The sequence below is a fragment of the Drosophila grimshawi genome, unplaced genomic scaffold, assembly GCF_018153295.1.
Source record: "Drosophila grimshawi isolate 15287-2541.00 unplaced genomic scaffold, ASM1815329v1 contig_848, whole genome shotgun sequence".
Taxonomy (NCBI): domain Eukaryota; kingdom Metazoa; phylum Arthropoda; class Insecta; order Diptera; family Drosophilidae; genus Drosophila; species Drosophila grimshawi.
Window position 1 is genome coordinate 12300001 of NW_025063692.1, and position 24444 is coordinate 12324444.

At 39.5% G+C, this 24444-nt stretch overlaps 4 protein-coding genes across 5 annotated transcripts in view; 2 read left to right on the top strand and 2 right to left on the bottom strand.

The window, feature by feature from the left end:
• Nucleotides 1-7816, top strand: part of LOC6566031 — a 23673-nt gene extending 15857 nt beyond the window's left edge. The window contains exons 6-11 of the mRNA XM_032738912.1: nt 4-241; nt 332-525; nt 1911-2100; nt 2171-2382; nt 2413-2692; nt 7465-7816. Coding sequence (XP_032594803.1) covers nt 4-241; nt 332-525; nt 1911-2100; nt 2171-2382; nt 2413-2692; nt 7465-7646 — 1296 coding nt within the window. The 3' untranslated portion in view covers nt 7647-7816. The remainder of the gene's footprint in view (nt 1-3; nt 242-331; nt 526-1910; nt 2101-2170; nt 2383-2412; nt 2693-7464) is intronic.
• Nucleotides 7817-11078: 3262 nt separating this feature from the next.
• LOC6566032 (probable serine/threonine-protein kinase DDB_G0267686) lies at nt 11079-12772 on the bottom strand. The gene is made up of 2 exons (XM_032739018.2): nt 12454-12772; nt 11079-12151 (listed from the first exon to the last, which is right to left on the bottom strand). Exons 1-2 carry the CDS (start codon nt 12770-12772, stop codon nt 11265-11267), a joined length of 1206 nt encoding a protein of 401 aa, XP_032594909.1. The 3' UTR covers nt 11079-11264.
• A 209-nt stretch (nt 12773-12981) lies between these two features.
• Nucleotides 12982-13797, bottom strand: LOC6566033 (YEATS domain-containing protein 4). The gene has a single exon (XM_001992589.3). The coding sequence runs from the start codon at nt 13707-13709 to the stop codon at nt 12990-12992; it is 720 nt and encodes a 239-aa protein (XP_001992625.1). The 5' UTR covers nt 13710-13797; the 3' UTR covers nt 12982-12989.
• Nucleotides 13798-18803: 5006 nt separating this feature from the next.
• On the top strand, nt 18804-24433 carry LOC6566034. Of its 2 annotated transcripts, none has more exons than XM_032739064.1 (8): nt 18804-18865; nt 19968-20215; nt 20404-20682; nt 20866-21764; nt 21846-22035; nt 22119-22465; nt 22586-22745; nt 22829-24433. In XM_032739064.1, the coding sequence occupies exons 2-8, from the start codon at nt 19985-19987 to the stop codon at nt 23972-23974; spliced, it is 3252 nt and encodes a 1083-aa protein (XP_032594955.1). In that variant the 5' UTR covers nt 18804-18865; nt 19968-19984; the 3' UTR covers nt 23975-24433. The 2 variants fall into 2 exon arrangements, with proteins under 2 accessions (XP_032594955.1, XP_001992626.2); XM_001992590.2 differs by having other exon boundaries at nt 21849-22035.
• The last annotated feature ends 11 nt before the right edge of the window (nt 24434-24444 follow it).

The window sequence follows — 24444 nt, forward strand, 5'->3', positions numbered from 1 at the left end:
TAGCTCTACATGTATCAATTGTTCAGAAGCTTGGCCTACATCCATTCGCTAGGCATTTGCCATCGTGATATCAAGCCGCAGAATCTGCTGCTCGACCCGGAAACGGCCGTACTCAAGTTGTGTGACTTTGGCAGCGCCAAGCAGCTGTTGCACGGCGAGCCGAATGTCTCGTATATCTGCTCGCGGTATTATCGTGCACCCGAGCTAATATTCGGCGCCATCAACTATACAACTAAGATTGGTATGCCACTTGTCACCCATATCCCCCTATCCCCCTCTCGATCTCAAACTCACTCTTTCTCTCTCTCTCTCTCTCTCTCTCGGTTTGCAGACGTATGGAGCGCCGGTTGTGTGCTGGCCGAACTGCTGCTGGGACAGCCCATATTCCCCGGCGATTCGGGTGTCGATCAGCTGGTCGAGGTGATCAAAGTGTTGGGCACACCGACAAGAGAACAAATACGCGAAATGAATCCAAATTATACGGAATTCAAATTTCCCCAAATTAAAAGTCATCCATGGCAAAAAGTAAGTTATTCCGCTTAATGACAATGTATTGTATACGCATATCCCTATCTATATATATATATATATGTATATGTATATGTATCCCATATATCATATATGAATGTTTTTCTGTATGAATATGAATCACGAATAGATATTCCACATTGTGCAAGTGTTGCTAACCCAACAACATTTGTTCCATTCATTCTTCCTATCTCTCTCTCTCTCTATCTATCTATCTCTCCCTCCCTCTTTATATATCTCTCTCTCTCGCTCTCTCTCTCTGTATCTGTCACTCTTTTGCGTTTGTGTGTGTTTCAAGTCAAGTTATTTAAGTGTACATAACAATTCGTTGCAGTCACTACTCGAACGCACCCAATTTCCAAAGGCCCTAAGCCAGAAACAGCAATTGAGAGTAAGCCAAGACAAGAAAACCCAATCGAAAGTGAAAATTTGTATTTGTAAAAACTGAACAACAGGCAAATTAAAATCGAAAATGGCTTCCACAAATCATTGCATAATATTTTAAATATATAAATCAATATTTGTATATAGTTGAGTTAAAATAGTTCTTAGCAACGAGCAATCATAAAATGCACATTTTTTTTAAATTAAAACACATGCTGTATAATATGTAAGATAGCTTCAGCTTCAGTTCATGGGCTTAAATTGCTGATTGATTGAATGATTGATTGATTTCATTGAGTTTGAATTTAATTGATTTGATTTGATTTGAGTTGATTTGAATTGACTTGCGTTGACTGTTGATTGTTGTTTTCGCACTTATGGTGCCTCCGCCTTTATTTTTCCATGTTGTGATGTTTATCATCAATCTGCATTATATAGTATATATATATGAATACATATGCTTATATGTGCTGACCGATTGTGGTCATGAGCTGCACTTAAATGTTACTTCTTTGAAAGTCACACAAACACTCAAGCGATTCATCCACAAATGTGGGCAATCTGTGGAAAATATCTGTCTGTTGTATATAGCTGTACTTGTGTATCTTTTCTAACCAATCAGCCTCGATTTTGATGTGTGATTTGAAACATGATCAGTTCTTTGTTCTTTGTTCTTTGTTGTGTGTGAGACTTGATTGCTTTTCATCTGATGATCGCAGAAATGAATAAAGGGAAAATGCGCTGAACGCTTATTAATCGAAATGTAAATGAAAGTAAAAGCCGAAAATCTGCTTTGTAATTTAATTAATTTGTGTGTCTTGAATCATTGTTGATTGATGATTGTTGACTCCTCGCTGCTTATCCCTATTCTTGCCCCTCCTCCCAAGGATAGGCTTTGTGATCGAATTGGTTTGGTTATGACTCTTGTTTGACATATATATAAATATATATCTATATATATATATATATAATGTATGATTTGATTTGATGCTCCACAGGTTTTCCGTATACGCACTCCGACAGAAGCTATCAACTTGGTGTCGCAGCTGCTCGAGTACACGCCCAGCGCCCGCATCACACCGCTCAAGGCCTGTGCACATCCGTTCTTCGATGAGCTGCGCATGGAGGGCAATCACACCTTGCCCAGCGGCCGCGAGATGCCGCCGCTATTCAACTTCACAGAGCATGGTGAGTGAGACGCAGCCGCCGCAGTGAAATAAAATAATAAATTAATCATTTTGCTTTACAACATTTTTAGAACTCTCGATCCAGCCTAGCTTAGTGCCACAGTTGTTGCCAAAGCATCTGCAGAATGCAGCTAATCGCGCCGCGGCCGGCGGCACAACAACTGGCGCGGTTAGTGGCTCCACCAGCGTCTCCTCCACAGGCAGCGGCGCTTCCGCGGACGGTGCCGCCCAGTCACAGCAGCAACAGGCGCCCGCATCAGCAGCATCGACAGCAGCAGGCGGCGGAGGAGGAGGAGGTGCCACATCTGGCGGCGGCGGCGGAGGTGGCTCAGTCGTTGGCAACAATAGCAACAATAGCAGCAGCAACATTGGCAATGCAACTGCCGTCAATCCAAATGTTGGCGCTGCAACGTCATCAACAAATGCCCAGCAGCAGTCTACAAATGCTGCGGCATCAACTGGCAACGGCGGCGGCGGCGGCGGCGGCAATGGCAACGGCGGCGGCAACGGAGGAGGCAATGGTGGAGTTGCAACAACTGCAAATGCAGCCGGCACGATTGCCACTAGCAATGCTGGTGGCGCCAACATAACAGGTGAGTAAGCGTTCGACCAGTCCGCCATCTTCATCTTCGTCACCATCTCCATCTCCATCGCCATCGCATCTGCATCTGGGTCTATATCTCTGTCATGCATTTAGTTGTTGTGCCCCCTTTGCCGCCACCCGACTCGCCGATGATGACCCAGCGCAAGATTCATTCAACCAAAAGAACGCCACGAATATCAAGAATACCAAGACAAATAATAAGAACTCAAGTCACCCAACCAGAAAAAGAGCAAGAAAGACATATGCCCAGTTCCAGTTCCAGCTCCAGTTCCAGATCCAATCCAACTGTTTTCCTCTCGCCTCATCAGATGGGCCGATTGTCCTAGCTATCGACAACAACAATCCGTTTAATTCAGTCTGTTCGTTGATCCAATAAAGTTTATCCCTCCCTCTCTCCCTCTCTCTATCTCTCTCTCGCTCTCTTTGGTTTTGTGTCTTCCCGGCTAGAGTATCATACTGTGCTGGGTCGCATCGAGCGAGTGCCGTCCGTGCATCCTTTCTATTTTGTATATTAAATATCTATGTTGTCCTGTTATCGATTATTCTTTACAAACACACGCTTTGTTTTCTTTTTGGGATAATACCCCTGCAGAATGCACGAATACTCTGTAATGTATGTGTCTGTATGAGTTGATAATAGAAGATAATAGAAGACCAGATATGGAAGTTGGTGTCACAAACTCTGCAAGGGCTTTGAATCTTCGGCGAGCCGAAGTTGCCCTTGTTTTGGTGCCCCTTCAACCCATGCCTGACTGAATTGATTGTAATTAAGAGAAGGAAGTGTGTCCGATCAAATTAAATGAAATATGTAGATCAAATCGATCGATAAATTATCATACACACAATCGATGTCATCGATTTCCGATAATTACTTGGGTTCAGGGTATCCCCCTCCCCCCCATCCCTAGTCGAGCTCCCTCGACTAGAGCACTCTTATTTGTTCATCATTTAGTGCATGGGCCTTTTTGACGCAAGAAACTTATGTACATAGATACGACTTACATACATACATGCATACATACATACATACATACATACCTACATACATACATACATACATGCATACATACATAGATACATACGTACATAAATATATCAACTAAATAGAGAGTTAACTTGTTGTAGCCTGTAGCCTTCAAGTTGTACTTTATAGAGTTGCTATATAGCACTCAATTCTGGTGACTGCCCCTGTGCCTAATCCTGGTACATACATATACACGTGTACATGCGTACATATGTACATACATGTGTGTATACCCTGTATGTATACCCTGTGCTCTAGCAATAAAATATATATTTTTCATTTGTTGTATTTATCATTTGCCAGCCAGCCAGCATTATTATGACGATACATTATTTGCAGTTGAATTATTAATTATTTGAAACCATTTTGAGCTCAATTTAATTTGTTTGTATTCTTTTTTTGTTTCTTTTCGTTTTATTTACAGATTCATAGGGGCAATAGTAACATACGCAAATATATATGTATATCTATATTTATAAATAATAATAAATATAAATAAATATATATATACATGTATCACACACACACACACATATATATATATATATATATATATGTATAAATCAACAAATCTACACCTACACCCACACACACACACACACACGCAGCATACACTGAGACGCGTATACAATAAAGAGTTAAACAATGGGAAATATGCTACAGAAGAGAGAAAAACAAAAATCAAACACAATCTGCAACACTAAATATAATTATATACATTGATATATACACAATATAATGTTAATTAATTAATTGAAAGCAATTTGCAGTGAAAGATCATTAAAAAAATACAAATAAAAGCAAAACAAAACAAAACAAAACAAAAAATAAAAACAAAAGGAAAATGCATATAAAATAGCAAATAATACATGAATATGTAAAACTCATGCATAAAACACACACACACACACACACACACAAACACATGCAGAAAAAGAAGAAAAAATAACTGCAAATTATAAACTAAAAACCAACAACAACAACAACAACAACAAATGTAATGCAAAATTTTTACATAGATAAAGTTAAAATTAGTTTTAATCGTAAAATAAAATAACTAAAATAATAACTGTAATAGCAATATCATTGCTAATGCCAATAATGGCTTGTTTTTATCATTATTATTATTATTATTATATTATTTTTTTTCTATTAATAAATAAAGCAACTATAATAAACAACAGCTGGCAAAACTTAAAAACCGGCAGCTTTCAGCGTTCAAAAATCAGCCCCGTCGAATTGTCGCCCCTCATATACATATATATATATATATATATCTGTATGTGTGTATATATATATATGTATATTAAACCCTATATACATTCATACACACACATATATATACATACATACATACATACATACATTTACAAACTTAACCGAGTCATTGCATATTGAATTTGAATACAATTTCCATTTCATGTTTGTTTTTTTTTTTTTTTGTAATCCTTTTTAAGTATGTTAAAATGGAAAATGTGTAGTAAAAGAAGAACAACAAAATCAACAGCAGCAGTAAAAAGAACAACAGTAATAATTATTCGCATCATTTGACTGCAGAATATAATAATTATGTTTCATTTTGTTGATCCTTAATAATAAATAAGCAAACAGAAACAAAAAAATAAAAATAAAAAAGTAAATAAATCTATAAAAGAAAAAAAAGTGACAGAAATTTTATAAAATATTTAACATAAATTGAAATCAATCGCATAATGTTAATTTTACAATTAAAGAACAAGAAAAACTGCAACAAGGAATAATCCGCTGTGCGATATATCTAAACCTAATTGATAATGATCTTTTTTTTTTTATTGCATTATACTATTATACGAAAACAAACATACATATTAAATAAATAAATTATTTTTATTAAATAATTATTATTATTTTGTAATAAATAAGAAAGCAGAGTGCATTGAGTAAAACAAAAAAGAAAAAATACAACAAAAAAAATCACACTTAAAAACTATTTAAAACAAATATTCAATAATTAACTGTATGTATATTAAAATTAGTGAATTACTTAAAGCATAAAATAAAAAATGCAAAATTACAAAAAAAAAAACAAAAAAAATACAAATACACAAAACAATATTAATAACAAATTTTTGATGTAAACACTTAATTTTTTTTTATAATATATATATATATATATGCGTATATATGTATATATATATATATATATTTGGATGTGAACATTTTTAAAAATTAGAGAACGTTAGCTGTTTGATGCCTTATATATATGTACAGATATATGTAGGTGTGTATATGTATGCATCTAGTATATAGATTCACATTGACGCATCCTTATTGTGTACACACATATAAAGATATACACATATGTATATATATATGTATATATATATATACATATATATACTGTACTCTCATCGCTGGTTTAGTTGCAATATGTAGATAAAAAATACATAAAATACGAAACAACATACATATATATGTATGTATGTATACTCAAATGTATGTTTATCAGACAAATGTTACCATATGAGTTCAGAAAATGGATTAGTAGAAGTACGTTGATAATGATCACAGACAGAAGCAGGTCAAACAGCAATCTGCTGCAAAAGAGATAACGGATTCCGAGATCGATACCGATTCCGATACCGTACCGATAGCGATAACGATAGCGATAACCAGATCAGTAGCTAATTTCTTAGAGCGATTTCTTTTTTTTATAAACATATTGCAAACATCAATTAACAAATACAAATGCATAAAAATGTAAAAACAACCCGTATACATATTTATTTAATTAGTTGATTATAAACGACTTTAAACTAATTAATATGCTAATTACATACGTATATATAAAGCAATTAAAACTGAACACACACACACACACATAACACATACAAAGTGAAATAAACTTTTTTCCTAATAATTTAGGCACACACACACACAACACTCACACACACTAACACAGTCAGGCAAATTGGTTAAACTGCAACAGGAGAATGCAGAGAATAATTTACATTAATTTAACTCCAGTAACAACAATAACAAAAACAACAGCAACTAAAAACATACAGAGATATGTATACATATTATAAATGTAATGCTAAAATAATCATGCTATAACACATAGACAAAAGAAAAGAAAAGAAAAATAATAAGTTGTTGATAAAGATAAAGATAATGGTAAAGATAAAGATAAAGATAAATGATGAATGATGAACATGAAACACATATACACACTGAGCAAAATTACAAAAATGCTGAAAAACAAAAATAAAAAATAATAAAAATAAAAAAAAAAAAACAAGCAAAGAAAAAACATTTAAACGAATTTCCTTTTTTTGTTTGCTTTATTTCATTCGTACATTTTGTGTTCTTGTTGCTTGTGGGTGCAAAGAGTGGGTGGGGGCGGGTAGCAGCAGCGGCATCCTATCGTTTGCCGCCGTTATCTCTTCCACTATTGTTGTACTGTACCGCTGTATGTGTGTGGACCGACCATGCCCATTTTGCATGCCTGTGAACATGAACATGTGCTAGTTCGCTCTTCTATCTCTCTCTCTCTCTCTCTCTCTTTCCTTCACTATCTTAATACATACATACATATGTACATGTATCCCGTTTAATGTTTTTACTCTGCAAATTTGTAACTGTTAACAGCAGCAGCAAGAACAGCAGCAGCAACAGCGACATCAACGAAAAATTCACATAAAAACCAATTTTTGTCTATTTTCTCTCTTTCTCGCATTCTAACCTAATCTTTATAGGCTCGCAGTCGAACAGCGCCTTGAACAACAGCGCAAGCGGCAATGGTGACGGTGAGGCCAGCGCCGCTGGGGAAGAAGCCGGCGGCAGTAGCAACGGCAGCGGCAATGGAACCGGCAAAGACAACGGCGCAGCAGCAGAGACCGAGACGGTGGCGTCAGCGTCAGGCAACGCATCGGGTTAGCACAGCACCGGCTGTGCTTCGTTAATGTAAATGTTGTTTACAGCGTACTGTTATTAACATTTTTTTCGCTCGCCTCTTATTCAATCGAGGCTTAAGTAAATTAAACAGCATCCAATTTACAAATTCACACACATACATACACACACATGCAGAGCCAGCCACCAGCCAAAAAGCAAATCAAATCAAATCAAAGAATGCGCTCCAATCGCTCCAAATACAAATTGTAGAAAACGAAACAGAAGATATCAAAATACAACGGCCCAAAGTCAGCAATATAAATAAATACTGAATACAAGAGATGAAGTGAAATGCATACGTGTGTATTGAAAACAGCTCGCACACACACACACACACACATGCACATGACATGTTCATATGTATGTAGTTGTGCTTCTTCGAAAGTTTTCCCTATGCTAAGAGCTTTAATGCTCTCAACTCATGGACTGCATGTATGAGGGTGTGTATGAGGGTGTGTGTGCGTGTGTGTGTGTGTGTGTGCATAACTTCCATGTATGTATGTGTGTGGAGGCTTGTTTATTGGGCACATGGCAAATATTTAGTATAATATTAAACAAACTAAAAAAAAAAAACTAAAAAAAAACCAAAAAGAAAACCCCAAAAACAATGGAAACACAAAGCAAAGCAAATGCCTAAATTATGCATTAATAATTAATATGTATTATTAAACAAAATCTATATAGTATATATATACAAACATACATAAAATACACAAAATAACAGACACACGTAAATCAAATGTTACAAAAAACAAATGGAAATGACAAAAAATATAAGGAAACAACAACTAATTGCATTATAGTAAATGAAAACAATTTGCAAACGTAATAAATTATAAGCAAAACAACAACAACAACAAAAACAAAATGGAAAGAAATCTTAGTGAAATAAATCAAAATTTTTTGTCCCATTTAAAGTACATATACAATATTAATATATATATATATATATATAGAAAACGACAACAACAAGAACAATAAAAAGAAAATGTTATATTGTTTATGTTGTTGTAGTTAATAATAATAATAATTGAAATCAAAGTAACAAAAACAACAACTTAAATCGTTATAGCAATGTGTGCAAAACGTTAAAAACAAAAGATTTGACGTGCTCATCACACAATTCCATATGCCAAAAATATGTGTATACAAACATACATACATACATACATATATGTACATACATATATACATATACATATATATTGGCATTCATACAAATATAGAAATCTATCGATCTCCATACCGAAAACCACGTCGCAAATCGCAAATCGCAAATGTAAAACTATTTAGAATTCATCCCCCTCCTTTAAAAAAAAAAAGAAGAAAAGAAAAGAAAAAAAACCGAAAACTATCGCATCCTAGTAGCCCATAAGCCCTTATATAACTATTTAGTACCGTTATTCAGTCCAAAGTTAGCATATTAATAATATATAATACAACTTGTTTGAAAGAAAACAAATATTATGAACAAATGGAACATAAATATTACAGAAAATTCATAACAAATGCTTTTAGCGCGCGACGCCATTTATTAAAATAATATTACATTTACAAAAGACAAAAATAATTAAACACAAACAATGAGAATACAAAAAACAAAGGAATCTCAATGGAAACAATCGATGATTATTATGCATAAATTGTAAAATTAATCAAACGTTTAGCTGCAATTGAAAATAACAAATAATTTTTAAATTAATCACATGACGACACACAACTAAAATAAAACAAAAAAAAAAAAAAACAAAAAAAAAAAACAAAACAAAAATTTCAAAGCCTATTTTAAAAAATATATTCGTTCAACTCAAGAACTTGTGGCTGCCTGCTGGCTGGCAAGCCCTGCACTCTTGCATCATTTCAACTACATATGTACGTATGTGTGTCTCCTGCCACAAGATCAAAGGATTGCATCTAACCAAGACTAGCATACAAAATCTCTGAGCCAGTCCCTACTATATAGTTGGTAGTGTGACGAATTCAGAGAGCAATTTTGCCTCGTCTTTTTTTTTTTTTTTTTTTGTTTCTTTGGTTCTCTGCTTGCTTTGCCAGCTGACGGGATAATTTCGAAAAAATGTTTTCTCTTCGCTTAGGCAATAAAAATCATAATAATTAACTAATTGTATTGGTATATGTATGTATTCCTGAATTCCATTTCTCTTTATGTTCTTAATTTAGTGGAAATGAAGAGCAAACTCGAAAACAGAGATTTGAAGTGTGTTTTTTTTTCCGATTGTCGTAATCAATCAAGATACATATTTATTATACTTTCAGCAACAAAAAGAAAAGAAAAAAACTTTTAAGAAATCGAAAGCATTTTAGTAAAGATTGTGTGAAAAAAGAAAACCAAATCTATTCACAAAATACACACACACAAAACGTAGAACAAAAAAAAAAACACTCACCTTAATTTGTAATTATACTCAAAACACACATCTTACAGAATCAAAAGATAATAAACCCTTGCCCCAAACACAAAACAAAACAAAGCAAAGCAAAAAAAAAAAAAAACATAAATAAATAAATTTAAAATAAAGAAGAACATTATGAAAAAGTATAAAAACATATATGAAGAACAATTTCAGCGTTCCGCTTACCAAAATGAAAAATTACATTTAAACACAACAATCAAAACTAAATGCAAAATGAAAGCCCAACCACAAAACGACAACATGAAAACACACAAAAAATAACATAAATTAAAAAATAAAAAACAATAAAAATTACAAAACAAAAATATTAAGAAACTTGCTGTTTTTATTTTGCTCTCAGCTGAAAACAAGCAAATCTCCTATAAAATTATGGTGTGAGTAACTTTCTAAGCTTTCCATCAAACCTTAACATCGATTTCCATTCCCAATTCAGGTTACCATTTCCAAAATCCACTTTAAAGTGCTATACAACAAAAACAGAAGCTCATCCCGAAGTTTGCAGACGATGAACCAAAAAGACAATTCAGCGTATTTTGAGATACAATCTGGAAAAGCTCTTCTTCCATCAGCTTGAAAACTGAAAACATTTCGATGGCATTGAAGGGTTGCATCTGGTGACATTCTTATAAAGTTCAAATACTCCTTTTCGTGAATTCAATACAGAATTGCACAAAAGATGGTTAAATATATATGTATATAAAACAAACGGTAAAACATATTTTAATAAATTAAAGAGCAAAAAATATACGTTGTTTTTTCCTTGTCTGTGTTTGCCGAGGGACTTTGGATTACTCCTGTGGCTGGTTGAGAGGATAGTTCAGCAGTGGAGCTATGGCGGGCTACTTAAACTTGATCCATGGTGAATGCAATTGAGAAAAAGATTGAAAATCCTTTCGAGAACGCAAAGTTTGGATATGACCAAATAAAGCTAGATTTCAGCCTAAAATTAAAATGAATTAAATTAGATAAATTGCACCAGATTCTTCAATGATTCACAAACTATTTATTTGGGATTTTTGCAGCCACAGCTCACATCGTAAAGTTGAAGTGAATTTACAACTAAAATATATATATACATTTATGAATTTAACGAATTTACACATCATTTCCTATGTTCCTATGCCCAGCTGATGTTGTTGTTATTGCTGATATTGTTGTTGTGGTGTGGCTCATGGCTTGCGTCGCTTGTGGCTTGGATTGTGGGTGAGATCAGCGGATGTGGGGGCCTCTGCTGTTGTCCTGTGGCGTCGCCTGGCGGTTATCCTGCTAGCCGTAGCTGGCTTTAGAGCTACCGGGACTCCCGGTACGGTCACAATAGCGGGCAATGGCGGTGGCACAGATCCAGGTGCAATGGCAGGAATGGGAATGGGTAGCAATACTGCTGGAGTGGCAACCGTTGTGGCCTTTATGCTGCTGGGTGTCGTCTCTTCGTAGCTGGGCAGCTGCGACTGCTCCGTCTTGATATGGGCACCTGGAGCAATCATGAGTAAATCATTGCCCCGCTGTTGATGCTGCTGCTGGCTGCTGTCGACTCTGTCCAAGCGTTCGCATTTGATGTGACGCAGTGCGTCGCCCACATGGCCATTGGCCACGCGATTGTCATTATTGTTGGGCTCGTCGGGCGTGGACGCGTGCCGCTCCAGCTGCTGCCACTCCAGTATGCCCGTGAGCAGCTTAATGTACTTGATGGCCGAGCGCAGGATCTCGTTCTTCGACAGCTTCTTGTCCGGAGGATGTGTTGGCACCAGCTTGCGCAGCTCGGCAAAGGCGCCGGAAACATTCTGCTGGCGCCAACGTTCACGCGTATTTGTGAACACCTTGCGCACCCCACCCGTCCCCCCTCCACCGACACTGTTGCCAATCGACGCACTGCCGCTTCCAAGCCCACCCAGGCCAGTGCCACTGCCAGCGTTTGAGCTGCTGCTGCTCCCATTGCCATTGCCAATCCCATTACCAGTGGCATTGCCATTCCCATTGCTCGGTGGACCCAGTTGGCCGTTGGCAAAGAGATTGTGACCGCAACCACTGCGCGGCGAATTGGATAGCGATCGATTAGCTAAATAACGAAAGGATTTAGTGAAGGAGCTGTTAGTTATAATGATTATATCGATTCTAAGTCCATTCATTGTTTTTGAAAATCGGTTCAACTTTGTTATGGCTGTTCCGATGGTTCCAATTACCGCCATATGATATGGTCAAGAAATATATAGTATGAGGTAAGTAAAAGTAAAATTCAATTCCACAACTCTAACAAATATCAAAAAGAGCTGAATTTACAGAAAACCATCCATATAAAAGCGTTTAGATTGATTCGTTATGTTGGAATTGTGATCTGCTATCAGGATTGTTAATGCTTACCATCTGCCTGGCTGCCATTTAGGACAATGTAGTCGCGCAACTCGTCCTCATCCTCTTCGGTGTCGTTCAGTGTCGAGAAATCGGATAGATCACCGTCGCCATCCGAGATGGACTCCGTCTTGGGTTGCACATATGGTGTTGCATGACGCAATAACGCCGGAGGTTGTCGGGCTCCAACATTGTTAGTGTTGTTGCTGTTATTGTTGTTGTTCTCCTCACGCCTGCCGCCATTGCCTGAGGATGAGGAGCTTGAGTGACTGGCTGAGCTGCGGTCATCAGCATTATCCGCACCATTGCAGCTGCTTGGTAGCCAGGCCATTCCTTGCAACGCGTCCGCACTCCACAAGGTGCCACTGCCAAATGATGAGCAGCAGCAGAAAGTTGGCCACTGCCTTGCAAAAACCCACCCTGTGTTAACAGTTGGCAATGAATGGGCGGCGCTAGCGAGCAACCCTTAGCCTTACCCAAGCCTGGGCGATTGGGAGTCAGAATGGGAATGGGAGTGCGCTTGGGCTTGGGCTTGGGAATATGTGTAGCTATGGCAGACACAAATTGAATATGGGCCGGGGAGCTGTTCGTGTGATTTGAGAGTTGGCGCTCTGTTTGCTGGGCCTGGATGGCTTTTGCTTTTTGGCCCGCTTCTCCGCGATAGTCCTGGCCTGTGTAGGGGTTAGGGACGGTGGCTGGAGCAGGGGCTGCGGTGCGGAAGTTGTAAGCGTTAGCTGCGTGTCGGTCGATGGATTCACGAAGAACATTTTGTCGGTGCGTTCGTGCCCTAGGAAATTCATGCGATCGTCCACATTATATTTGCCATCGAAAACATCGTTCGGCTTGTACATGTATGTGGTGGGTGACATACTGGCATCCAGATATTCCACCTGCAGCTCTATCGGGAAATCGGTGCTCAGCACCTCGGTTATCTCGAAGGGTGAGGCATCGGCCACATGCAGGCGCAAAGGCAGACGAGGCGACATCCGGAACGTCACCCGTTTTACATAGCCACCCATGTCGACATTGTCCAGCGCCTTGATATACACACACCACGTCGGCTCAAAGATGAACGGACGGTAGTCGTCGTTCTCCTCTGGCTTGCAGCCGAGGACTAGCTTCTTGCAAATGATGACACCATCGCCAGTGGCGCTGTCGTCCCTGCCGTCGATTTCATCTTTGTTCAATAGCCCGATGGCTGAGGTCTGACGGTAACTGACCCGCTGGCATCCATCCACGGGATGCGAGTTCAGATGCATAAAGCTCATCTCGTCAATGTTGAGGTTCTAGTGGAATGCGATTCAAGTCGACTTTTATTAACTTTTATACAAAATTTTGACACCAAGATTTACATAGAAAAATGCTTTCTCAATCTTCTCTGATTCTGACAAATCCTAACTTATAAAAAAATGAAATGAAAATGATGAGTTAAGAAATACACAGCCAACTGCGTCGAGCATTTCCTTGTTGTTGGGAACTTTTGTTCAACTTTTGTAAATTACTTTTCTAGCTGAATAATTAATTTGTGTATACCCCACTTTTGCTAATTACAGATCTTATCGAACTGTTTCCACAACGACTCCGCTTCACCTAGTCACCGGATTAGGGTGCTGAAAAAAAGTTACGCGTCGGGCGTGAAAATTTCAACGGTTCGAGTTTTTCCAATCGCAAGCAGCGATTTGCGTGTACTCGAATATTTTCACGCCTTGGCGTTTAGATGTCACCTACACAACCCTTGCCCCCTTTTCCCTAACCTTCTTCTTGTCCAGCTTCAACCCCCGGATGAGAGAGAGAGAGAGAGAGAGAGAGAGAGAGAGATTGTGAGAGGGCCAATGGGACAACGTTCTGACGCAGACGCAGACGCAGAAATGGGCGGTGCCAATGAGCAACCCCCAACCCAAACTACAGTTATCTCTCGCACAACAGCTCGAAATTGAAGCCTGGCCACAAGGCGGCAAGTCCTTTCTACGTTTGGCAATTGTACTTTTTATTTGCTCAACATTGAGATAAGACTGTGAAGTGACGTAGTTTTTAAATCGAAACTCTTCATCGAGATGAACAGACGTTGGTGCACTTGTCGGTTTGGGAGTCGATATTTCCTACCTACTTCATATCATCTTATCCAGCATTCACGTACAGATAGAGTTGTCTATCTATGGTATCTTGGATATATATCGGATAAATCATTCAGCAGAAAGGTGAGACTGTGAATCGAATTCCAATTAATACATGTACACATCTGGACAGTAAACGAACAGTAGGCGATTCGCGCCAGCTCTTATTACTATATTTTCTATAAAAACGAAATGCATATACATATTTATGTGTATACCATCAAATAATAATGCTTCAGCAGTTGCAGTTAATTATCGTTCGGTTTATTCAATTCAATTCAATTCAATTCTTTTCCGTCTAAACGCAACTAACAAAGACAATACTCCATGTCTAGTTAGACGCCAGTAAATGGACAAATTCTGGTATTGTCCTGTGCATACAATATGTCATCTTCCTTTCTCATCGATATATTAATGAAGATTTTCCCTATGCTAATTTGCACTCACTGAGCGCATCGCTAACATTCCCAATTTTGCTTGGAATCACTCTTCATTACTGATTAGCTAATAACATCATACGATTATTGTTTGCTGATGAAGTTTTCTTGAATCCTCCGCGCCTCTCAATTGTCTTTATGATTTGATAGCATATGTTGCTAAGTTCTGATGTGAATATATATAGTTATAAATTGCTTCATTACGCACATATCTTCTATCCTCAGCCTTGTCGTGATGTCCTCGGCTCGTTACTTGATAGGCCAGTTAAGCTTATATTATAATGAATATGTTTAAATCTTTCGTTTTGCAAAGCAAGTCAATCTACTGATTATTGATTATGCTTTTCTAAGTGTTGTGCAACATGTTAATATTTCACTTTCCAGCTCAATTTGGACTTTTAATCTGCTAAGACATCGCAGACTTGGGACTTGTGATTTTCTTTAAGAAACAATGTTGCCAAACTTACAATCGAATATATTGTTTTTTCTTTTGTGTACATGGTATTTAAATTGTATAAAATTATACAATTATTCGCAAGTTATCGCCTTCACACGTATTTTATTGCATTATATTACCTCACACATACATAAATATCAGGAACAAACTCACAACTTGAATAATAAGTCAGTGCAATTGTATGCCATGATTGGAAGTAGTCAGAATCAAAAAGAGACAACTAGCTTACACCTGAGATAGTTAATGCTAATTGAAAACAAAAGGTATGCGTTTTATAATCCTCCTTCGTCTGTTACAATCAGTTTCACTCAATTTGAAATGGGTACAGGTAATAATAAAAACAGCATCCACTGTCAGCAGCGAGAGTTCTCAATTAAATACATTTGACTTCAAACAATAAATTTGATTTTCAAATTCAATACGAGTTTGGCCGCAATTTCTTAATTCGAACTCGACTGCATTGAGGTGGATTGGCTAAATGAAATGATGATGGAAGATTTTGTAATACAAGTCGAACTCTACATCTGCATTTCCATATATTTTATCGCCCGGACTGCTCTCCTCAAGAGCTGCTTATTTAGATAGTTGTTGCTATAATCTTAATTGTCTCTACCAACTTGCTTAAGACATTGCCCAAGAATCCCATGAGCTATGCAATCTGCGATGTTTGCTTTTTTTTTTTGATGACCTTCATCTGCCACTCTGTTTGGGTGTAATTTCAGTTGATTGATTGCCATCACTTAGACCATTATTTGACTACTGAAAGGCTTCCCGCCGCATTTTAAATTAGTTGTTTTTATTGCAATGGGAACATATCGATATTAGTGATAAAATGCAATAAGCTTGATCTGCACGACCTATACGAGAACTTATATTTCAAATTTAAAGTTACCATCTATTATAGTCTCTGAGATCCGCTTGTTCATACAGACGGACAGACGGGCAGACGGGGAGACGGACATGGCTATATCGACTCGGCTGTTGATCTTGATCAATAATACATATACTTTATAAGATCGGAGATGCTTCCTTCTGCCTGTAACATAAATTTCCCCAAAGCTATTATATCCCTTTTACACGTTTTTAATGAATCTAGGGTATAAAAGCAAGGCGATGTGTAGGTGTTGACTCCCAACGCAAAATTATCTGTTTGAAAATCTCATTTCATATTCATGGGCAGCTATGTACATATATACATATTATGCATAAGTAGTTTAGACAACTGCGCGTTGCATAATCCGAAATCAATTGCAATCTATTCAACATGGTCATCAGTGTGGGATTAGGCCAGTCACTTGGCCACTTGGTGGGCCTGAGAACCCGTGCTTAATCTCGCTCACAGACGCCCCGTCGCGTGCCACAGCAATAGCAATAGGAACAACAACAACAAATAAATGGCATCCGCTAAGCGGATTTGCGGCAATCAAATCAAAGTCGCAAAAAGGAGTCAACAGTCAAAAGTCAGCAGCAAAATCAAAATCAAATTAGCAGCAGTTTGGTGGCTAATTTTGTTATCATTCGGCTGCAGTTGTGTGCTGTTGAGTTGCAAGGGTGTGTAGCACGTGTGTCCTCTACCGATAAGACACAAAATTCAACAAACAGCAGCCACACGTCCCCACACACGTGACCCAGCCACAATAAGCTGTAGCTGAGCCCGACTCTTGCAGCTGCTACGAAAAATCGATAACAGTTGCCACACCCCTTTTTTTTAGCCACGCCCACTACCACACAAGTGAGCAAATAAATAAATGCTGATGTAATGTGTGTGTGTGTGTGTGTGTTTCACACCCACTCGAGAGTGACTGGTGTCAGCAAGCTCCATAATTATTTGATAAATTTCAATTATACCACGTGGTCGGCCAAATCCGATAAGGATCATTGATGCGAACCGTGATAGGGACTCAATTGCGGGCAGTGGGTGCGTTAAATGCCAAAACGATATCGAGAATGGTTTGACGCAGCATTATGCAGATGTTCAAGATTTCTACAAAAAACCTGTTTTTTTTTTAACTGTTCAGTCATTACTGTTTCTGCAACGAGGAAGTTTAATTCAACTCTCTGACGCCTCCAGCCTTATGTTAATGATTACTCTAACGGTCAAGCCATCATCAAAAAGTCCAGGTTAAAAGGCAATTTAACATTATTTGAGAGTATAATTATTATCATTATTATTATTTTAGTAAAAATCATAATGTTGTCAAAACATGTTCAAAATACCGATACGAGCATCTCCGATTCCATCAACAGCCAAGTCGATATAGCCATGTCAGTCTATCTGTGTAACTATAACAAGAGAGAAAGATGCTTTCGGGAGTAACCGACTGCGAAATACTCTGATACCAATAAGTCATACTATTTGATAACTGCTGCCACAGAACAGGGTACCCACCCAAGAAATAACAATCTTTGAAGAAAGTTTCTAGTAATCTACTTTAATAGTAATCTAACTTCCAAGTTTGGTAACTGTACCTCCTAAATTACGGGAGACATGGGCTTAAGATAATTTGGGGGCGGGAGTGGTCGTGCCCGAAAAACAATTTTAGTGGACAATCTTAGTCATCTACCTTCCATAACTATAGCTCTTAAACTGCGGGAGATATACGCTTTTATCGTTTATCGTGGGGGCAGGAGTTGGCGTGGTCCAAAAATGTTTGTAGGGTGTTCCTAGCAGTATACCTTTCAAATTTGGTAGCTCTAGCTTTCAAACCGTGTGAGATGTATGGTTTTATTGATTTACATAAACAGGTGTATTGGTTTTGGGAGGCGCAGTGGGCGTTGTCGTACAATTTCTTATAGATCTCTTAGGGGAGTTATTAGTAATATACTTTCAAAATTTGGTGACTCTTATAAATTGTGGAAGATATGCGCTTTTCAGATTTCTAAGGCCCAAGTACCTTTGAGTGGTCTGAAAATGTATATGTCGATCCTTGAAGGTGGCTAGTTACCTTCCACGTTTGGCGACTGTCTTCAAAATGTTGGAATATATGTGGTCTTATCGATTCACACTTTCCGAAATATTGGAAAATATTCCCATTGAAAATTTGTAGGGGCGGAAGCCTAGGATACCTTCAGCATCAGAGTATAAGAACAAGATACTTCCAATTTGTAATATAGAAAACAAGAAAATACATATTTGCCTAAACACTTTATTGTCCAGCAGCAACTTTTAAATAAAATGTTAAAAACCAAAATTGAAGGCGGTCGATGAAGTTCCATAGCATCCAGTGTTTGACACGGCTACGTAACAGCGAGTTGGCGATTAGCAAGCGATAACATGACCATTGTGAGTAAGAATCGATATATAGTATTTGTTAATCGTTTGCTATTTTGCACAATTTGTTGCAAGTCGCTACACAACCGACGTGTCATTTAAGTGTACGTTATTAATGTTTCTTAAATCTTGTGTCTAAAAGCAGGTGAGTGTATGTGGCAATAATAGTTTAAAACTCAGCTGCATTCTTTCAAAATACGTTGTTCGCCTATTTGAAAGTGGCAAGGACGCAAGCGTCCGTCACGCACACACTCAGGTGCATACATATTTATATATGTTTTTTTAAATGTATAAATAGACATACATACAATAACCACGCGCAAATTCGCCAAGTGCCGCTGACAAAAGTTGCACAAGTGGTCCCAACGGAATAAAGGCAAATGTTCGATAAAAAGAGTCTGTCGCCGGCTGTGCACATTTGTTAAGCCGTAGGTTTAGTTGTTCTCTCTGCGAAGCTTGTGCATTTTGGTTCGCCGGCACCGGCTCACACACACATCCAATTTCGCATACGCAGTCTTGCATACATGCATATACACCATTTAGTTTACACTTGCCTATGTCCATATACCAGTTGAGCACGTATTGGTTTTGTTTTTGCTTCTTGCGCTCAACGCTCGTGTGTGTGTTAATTTCTATACACTACTTGTTAAACGAATGCTCTTAAGGACATTTGTGCCGTTTTAGTGATGAGTTAATAAAATATGAAATTAGCCTTGCCTGCCATATAATGTCATAGAAGTTGGTCGGTTGAAAGAGACTCGAAATTATCAAGCTCTTTATTTACAGAATGTTATTTTTCAAATGTACATATGTACATACATAAATACCACATGCAAGTGTGTACACATGTGTGATACTTGTTGGACGATTATATTTTCGATTTATTGTCGGTTAGTCAATTAACAGGGCTGTTAAAGTTAACATAGCTTTTAAGTTAAAAAAGTAACATTAGTCTGCTAGTCACACGATTTAAAAATGATGGTGTGTAGAGCAAAAAGGAAACGGGTAATCGTTTTCATATTTGAGGAAGCCGTGAATTATACGAAACTTGTGCTGAAACTCTCTCTATATCTCTGTCACTCTCTGAGATACGACGTATGCTAGGCCATTTGCAGCAAAACTTGCCGCTCTCAAGTCTTTAAAAGCAAACAAAATTGTCATGTTGGAGTTCTGTGTTGGGCCGACATGTTGGAATTTTTTATTGGGCTGAATTGTACCCTTATTGAATGTGTTAATGCTTTTGGCAGGCGTTGGCAGGCGGAAGATGAATTCGACATCGACAGACATATCTAAAAAAAGATCCAGCCGCTCAAAATCGCGCTCACGGAATACTTCTGAGGATACAAGCTCAAGCAGCGATTGGGTCGATTCTTCAGGCTCAAATGACAGTTGCAAAAGGATCCGAAAGAGAGATGATGCTCTATTAGGCTGGAGCGACAATATTCCTTATTTCACGTCCACCCATATCCTGGAGAGCTACTCAGACATAGAACAGGTAAGTACGCACGCAGTGACAACGACAGGGGCAGCTTCTTCTGCTGTTGTGTTTGATAATGTGCCGTGTCAATATTTTCTTTAATTTGTTGACATTTGTCTTTCTCTTCCATCTATATATCTGTCTACGGAATGCTGGAATGTATGTATATTTATATTGCATATTGGATGCGGCAACTGTCCACTAAGCCAATGGACATTTGTGCCACTGGGCTAACAATTTTTCCTAGAGAGCAAAAGGAAGAGGTACAACAAACAACAGCTAGTAGCACACATACCACAAATTTGACTGTGACAAGTCTAATGAGTGCTACGCAGACAACCAATACCAACTGCGATATCAACAACATCAACGATATCAGCAATAACGGCAGCGGTTTAACCTCGATTCCAAGAGCAACATCTTCTCCGCAACCATTAGCAGAGCCAAGAACAGAATCAGAGCCACAAACCGATTTTGACAAGCAGGTGAAATTTTAGGCATAGTCGTGATATAGCTAGCATAGCTGGCCGCATATTCCATTCACTTACTTATTTAATTCATCACAACGGGCCAAATATGGTCTAAGTGTGTCAGCCCATCGGGCTGACAGCCGACATAAGCTAACTACTTATTTAATTTCCCTTCTAAACCTCTTATTTTTTCTGCAGAAGGAGGCGATGCTGTTAAACCACTTGCAAACCGGCAAACCCGATGCAAGCGAAGGAGCAGGAGGCAACCTCCTGCTGAGCAAGCGCTCTCGCATGCGCTTTATGTCCTATAGTGGATCATCCAGCGATGAGGCCAGCGAAACGACAAAGCGACTCAAAAAAACAACCGACGACAACGATCACCCACCCTGCATGCTGCAAATGCGCTCCAAATCGATGTACCAATTTGACCCCACTAGCAGTAATGCAAAGACGCCCAAACGCCGGCGCTCGGTTGCTGCGAACAAACTGCTGGCCACAGATCCCTTCTATCGCTTGCCCTTCGAACACGGCTGGAAGCGTGAATTGGTGTTGCCCAGCAATTTGAACAATGCACGCCAGCAGGCCGATGTTATATTCATATCGCCGGGGGGCAAAAAGCTGCGCTCGAGAGATGACATTGTCCCACTGCTTGTGCCCGGTTTGTCAATTGATCATTTTTGCTTTAAGCCCCAACTTCAGAATGCTGGCGAGCATTATGAAACGGTCCGCCAGGGTCAGTCTGCTAAGGAATGTCGCAGATTGTTGGCCGCCGCAAAGCAGCAGAAACAGCAAGGGCAAGGGCAACAGCAAAAACCACAAGGGCAGCAGCAGAAGCAACAAGAGCAGCAGAAGCCACAACAACAACAGCAGCAGGTGACTAACAGTATCGATCTTGGCAAACAAGCAACATCAACGCTAACACCCGTCTTCGGGAAACGTGTGCCTAAGCCTAAGGTGCCCAAGGGCGCTAGCCCGCCGCCCGAGGGTTGGACCCCAACGACGGCGGTTAAGGGAAATGCACGCGTCCTGGCTGCGAGCAATGGTAACAGCAGTGGCGGCATCGGCTCCAGCGCCGGCAACAGCGCACGCAGACGTGGGTAAGCAGTCTTTGATTAAATTGATGACTTCCATTGCTCCATTGCTAACTAACGGCAACTGACTCTCTGCATCTGTCCCAGCAGCAACCAGACGAACAAATCAGCAAAGACAGCACCAGAGCCGACGACGGTGGTGCAGCCGAAGCTGCCGCTCCAGCCGCAGTCAGCCGTTAAGACGATAATAACTTGTGCGAAATGCTTGCAGGCAATCAATGGCCGCAATCAAGCCTATCGTGTCGGGCTGAGCGCTGTTGAGAGCTACATTTGCAAGGTGAGTGATGGCATCTCCCCGGATCGGATCTCCTTGAATTTAACGCTAATCTGTTTCCCTTTTATCCAACCTTGGTTAAATAGCGCTGTGTTAAGCCTGGCAGCAAGGCTTCCCTTTCGCCGCCAGCAGATATAGCCCGACAACAGCAGCCACGTGGACCTGAACATACCAATGCCAATGGTAATGATGGAAACAATAAGCTGGATAAGGAAATGATCGATGAGAATGTGAACGCCGCCGGCAATTGGGTCATCGTCGAAAATATTGCACAGCACAACAATCTGCCGCATGCTAAGCTGAGAGATGATTCTCCTGCACTTCGTTGTGGTAGAAAGATAACACCCAAGCCAATGGAGGTGGTTGTTATTAACGGTCGCAAGGCTGTCGCCGTTGCTGTCTCGCCACCGCGGACGCGTCCCCAAATACCACTGTGAGTCTATGTGAATTTTAATACTGTTATTCATCATTGTTTACCATAACTACAAGAATGCCCCTCGTGAAATGCAACTACATAAAATAAAATCTCTTGGAATCTTTTGTTTATTTACAGCTTTACAGGCAATCAGAACGTGGATATCAATCTAAGATCTCTAGCTAGGCGCAACGCCGCCGCAGCTAGGGATAAGCTAAAACAAGTCGTTGATTTCATTTCTAGTAGCAGCATGGGCTGCCAGCTGATGACGGCCGTTATGAAGACGCTTGACCTGCACGTAAGTTTCTCTCACATTTGACAAACCGAAATTGAGCTAACTGAGGAATCCTTTCAACTAATCGAGATAATATGCGTTTGTAGGAACGCGTGCGCTTGTCAAGTGTGTGCAAAACCTGGGCTATGATAGGCCGCGATAGGAGCGTGTGGCGTACGGTGAAGTTGCGCGATACGCACATCAGCAACTGGATGCTTCTGCTGCGTGACATGACGATCTATCGCACCGTCGAGCTCGATATGATGGGCGTGAGATTCGACAATCCAAAGATGCGCTTTGACGGTGATTTGCGACTATTGAAATCGTTGCGCATTCTACGCACCGATGCCAGCGAGGCGAAGTTTGTCGAGACAATTGTGAAGTGCATGCCACAACTGCTGGAGCTGCGCACAACGTGCGTCAGTCGTGCTCTGAATCTGGCCAACATCGAAACGATGTTGGATTTGTGTGTGCTGCGAATTCGCATGCTGGAGCCGAAAGCCAGCATCATCTCATTGCCGCCGCTGCAGAAATTGAGCTGCTTGCGAGAGCTGAGCTTGCGTGGCATTAGCAACATGGCTAAGCTGGAGCTGTTGCAGCTGGAGGGATTGCAGCAGCTGGAGACGCTTGTACTGGGCTCCTGTCGCGGTATGAAGGTGGCAGCGTTCGGGCAACAAGTTCTGCCCAGTCTGAAGCGTTTGCGCCACTTGCGTCTGGAGAACCACAACAGCAATCGCTCATTTCATATAAAAGAGATCATGGATGGCATTGCCGCCGCTGGCACTGTGAAGCGTGTCGAACTTATCAATGTCAACGTAGATGCGGAGTTGAGTCGTCAGTTGTCCGAATGTAAATCGTTGCAGGAGCTGCTTCTGTTGCCAAATTTCCACAATCATACAGCCTATATGGTGCACTACATCATGCAGGCGATCAACGAGAACAGCGAACAGCTCAATGTGTTCCGCCTGGGGATCACCTACGAACTGCTCAGCGTGACTCGGGCATTGGGCATGATCCACAAGAAGGACTGTGTGCCAGTGCTGCTACCCATTCCGGGCGTTCCCGAAAATGATGTACTGAATGAGTCCGATGAGCCAATCGCCTATTTGCCGGTTGATCGCCTCGAATCGATTTTACACCACATGATGCCACAGGGTTGGCTAACCGTTGCCAAGGTTTCACAGCTTGAGACAATCAATCTCAAATTTCTGGCGGCTCCATCCACCAACAAAGGCGGATTTTCAAACACTTAAACTTTTCACTTCTACATACTTACATATATACATATAGAATTTGAGTTTCAGGGTTTCAGCTGATTCAGAGCAAGAAGTACCTCTTTGTATCTGTCTGCATGCTACCCATTTGTTTTTTGAGAGAGTACAGACTGTGTCTTAATTTCCTCATCATTAGCTACACAATGCCTTCTAGCGAATACAATTTTGAAGTAATTCTCCAGATACAATATATATTGTACTCGTTGAGAAAAGTAAAAGGTATTCGAAAGCCAACAGATGAAAATATCTATTTTTTGTTTATAAAATATTCAATCGTTTCTTTTTATTCCAATGATTACATACATAGAAATATAAGTATAATATATAAGTTCTTAATGCTTAGTTCATAGATTTTTTTGAAGATACCTAATTTATGTTTACATACTTTTTGCTGCAAAAAGCAACAGATTTAGTTTATAAAATAAAAAAAACGCTTAACTAATCGTCTT

Excerpts from the sequence above, each read along its gene's own strand:
- LOC6566032 (XM_032739018.2), bottom strand. The coding sequence starts at position 12,772 with ATGGCCTGGCTACCAAGCAGCTGCAATGGTGCGGATAATGCTGATGAC. Across the intron at positions 12,152-12,453 it reads AAATGGCAGCCAGGCAGATG|CTAATCGATCGCTATCCAAT; the intron begins GTAAGCATTAAC and ends TTCGTTATTTAG.
- LOC6566033 (XM_001992589.3), bottom strand. The coding sequence starts at position 13,709 with ATGAGCTTTATGCATCTGAACTCGCATCCCGTGGATGGATGCCAGCGG.
- LOC6566034 (XM_032739064.1), top strand. The coding sequence starts at position 19,985 with ATGAATTCGACATCGACAGACATATCTAAAAAAAGATCCAGCCGCTCA. Across the intron at positions 20,683-20,865 it reads AAACCGATTTTGACAAGCAG|AAGGAGGCGATGCTGTTAAA; the intron begins GTGAAATTTTAG and ends TTTTTTCTGCAG. Across the intron at positions 22,746-22,828 it reads TGAAGACGCTTGACCTGCAC|GAACGCGTGCGCTTGTCAAG; the intron begins GTAAGTTTCTCT and ends ATGCGTTTGTAG.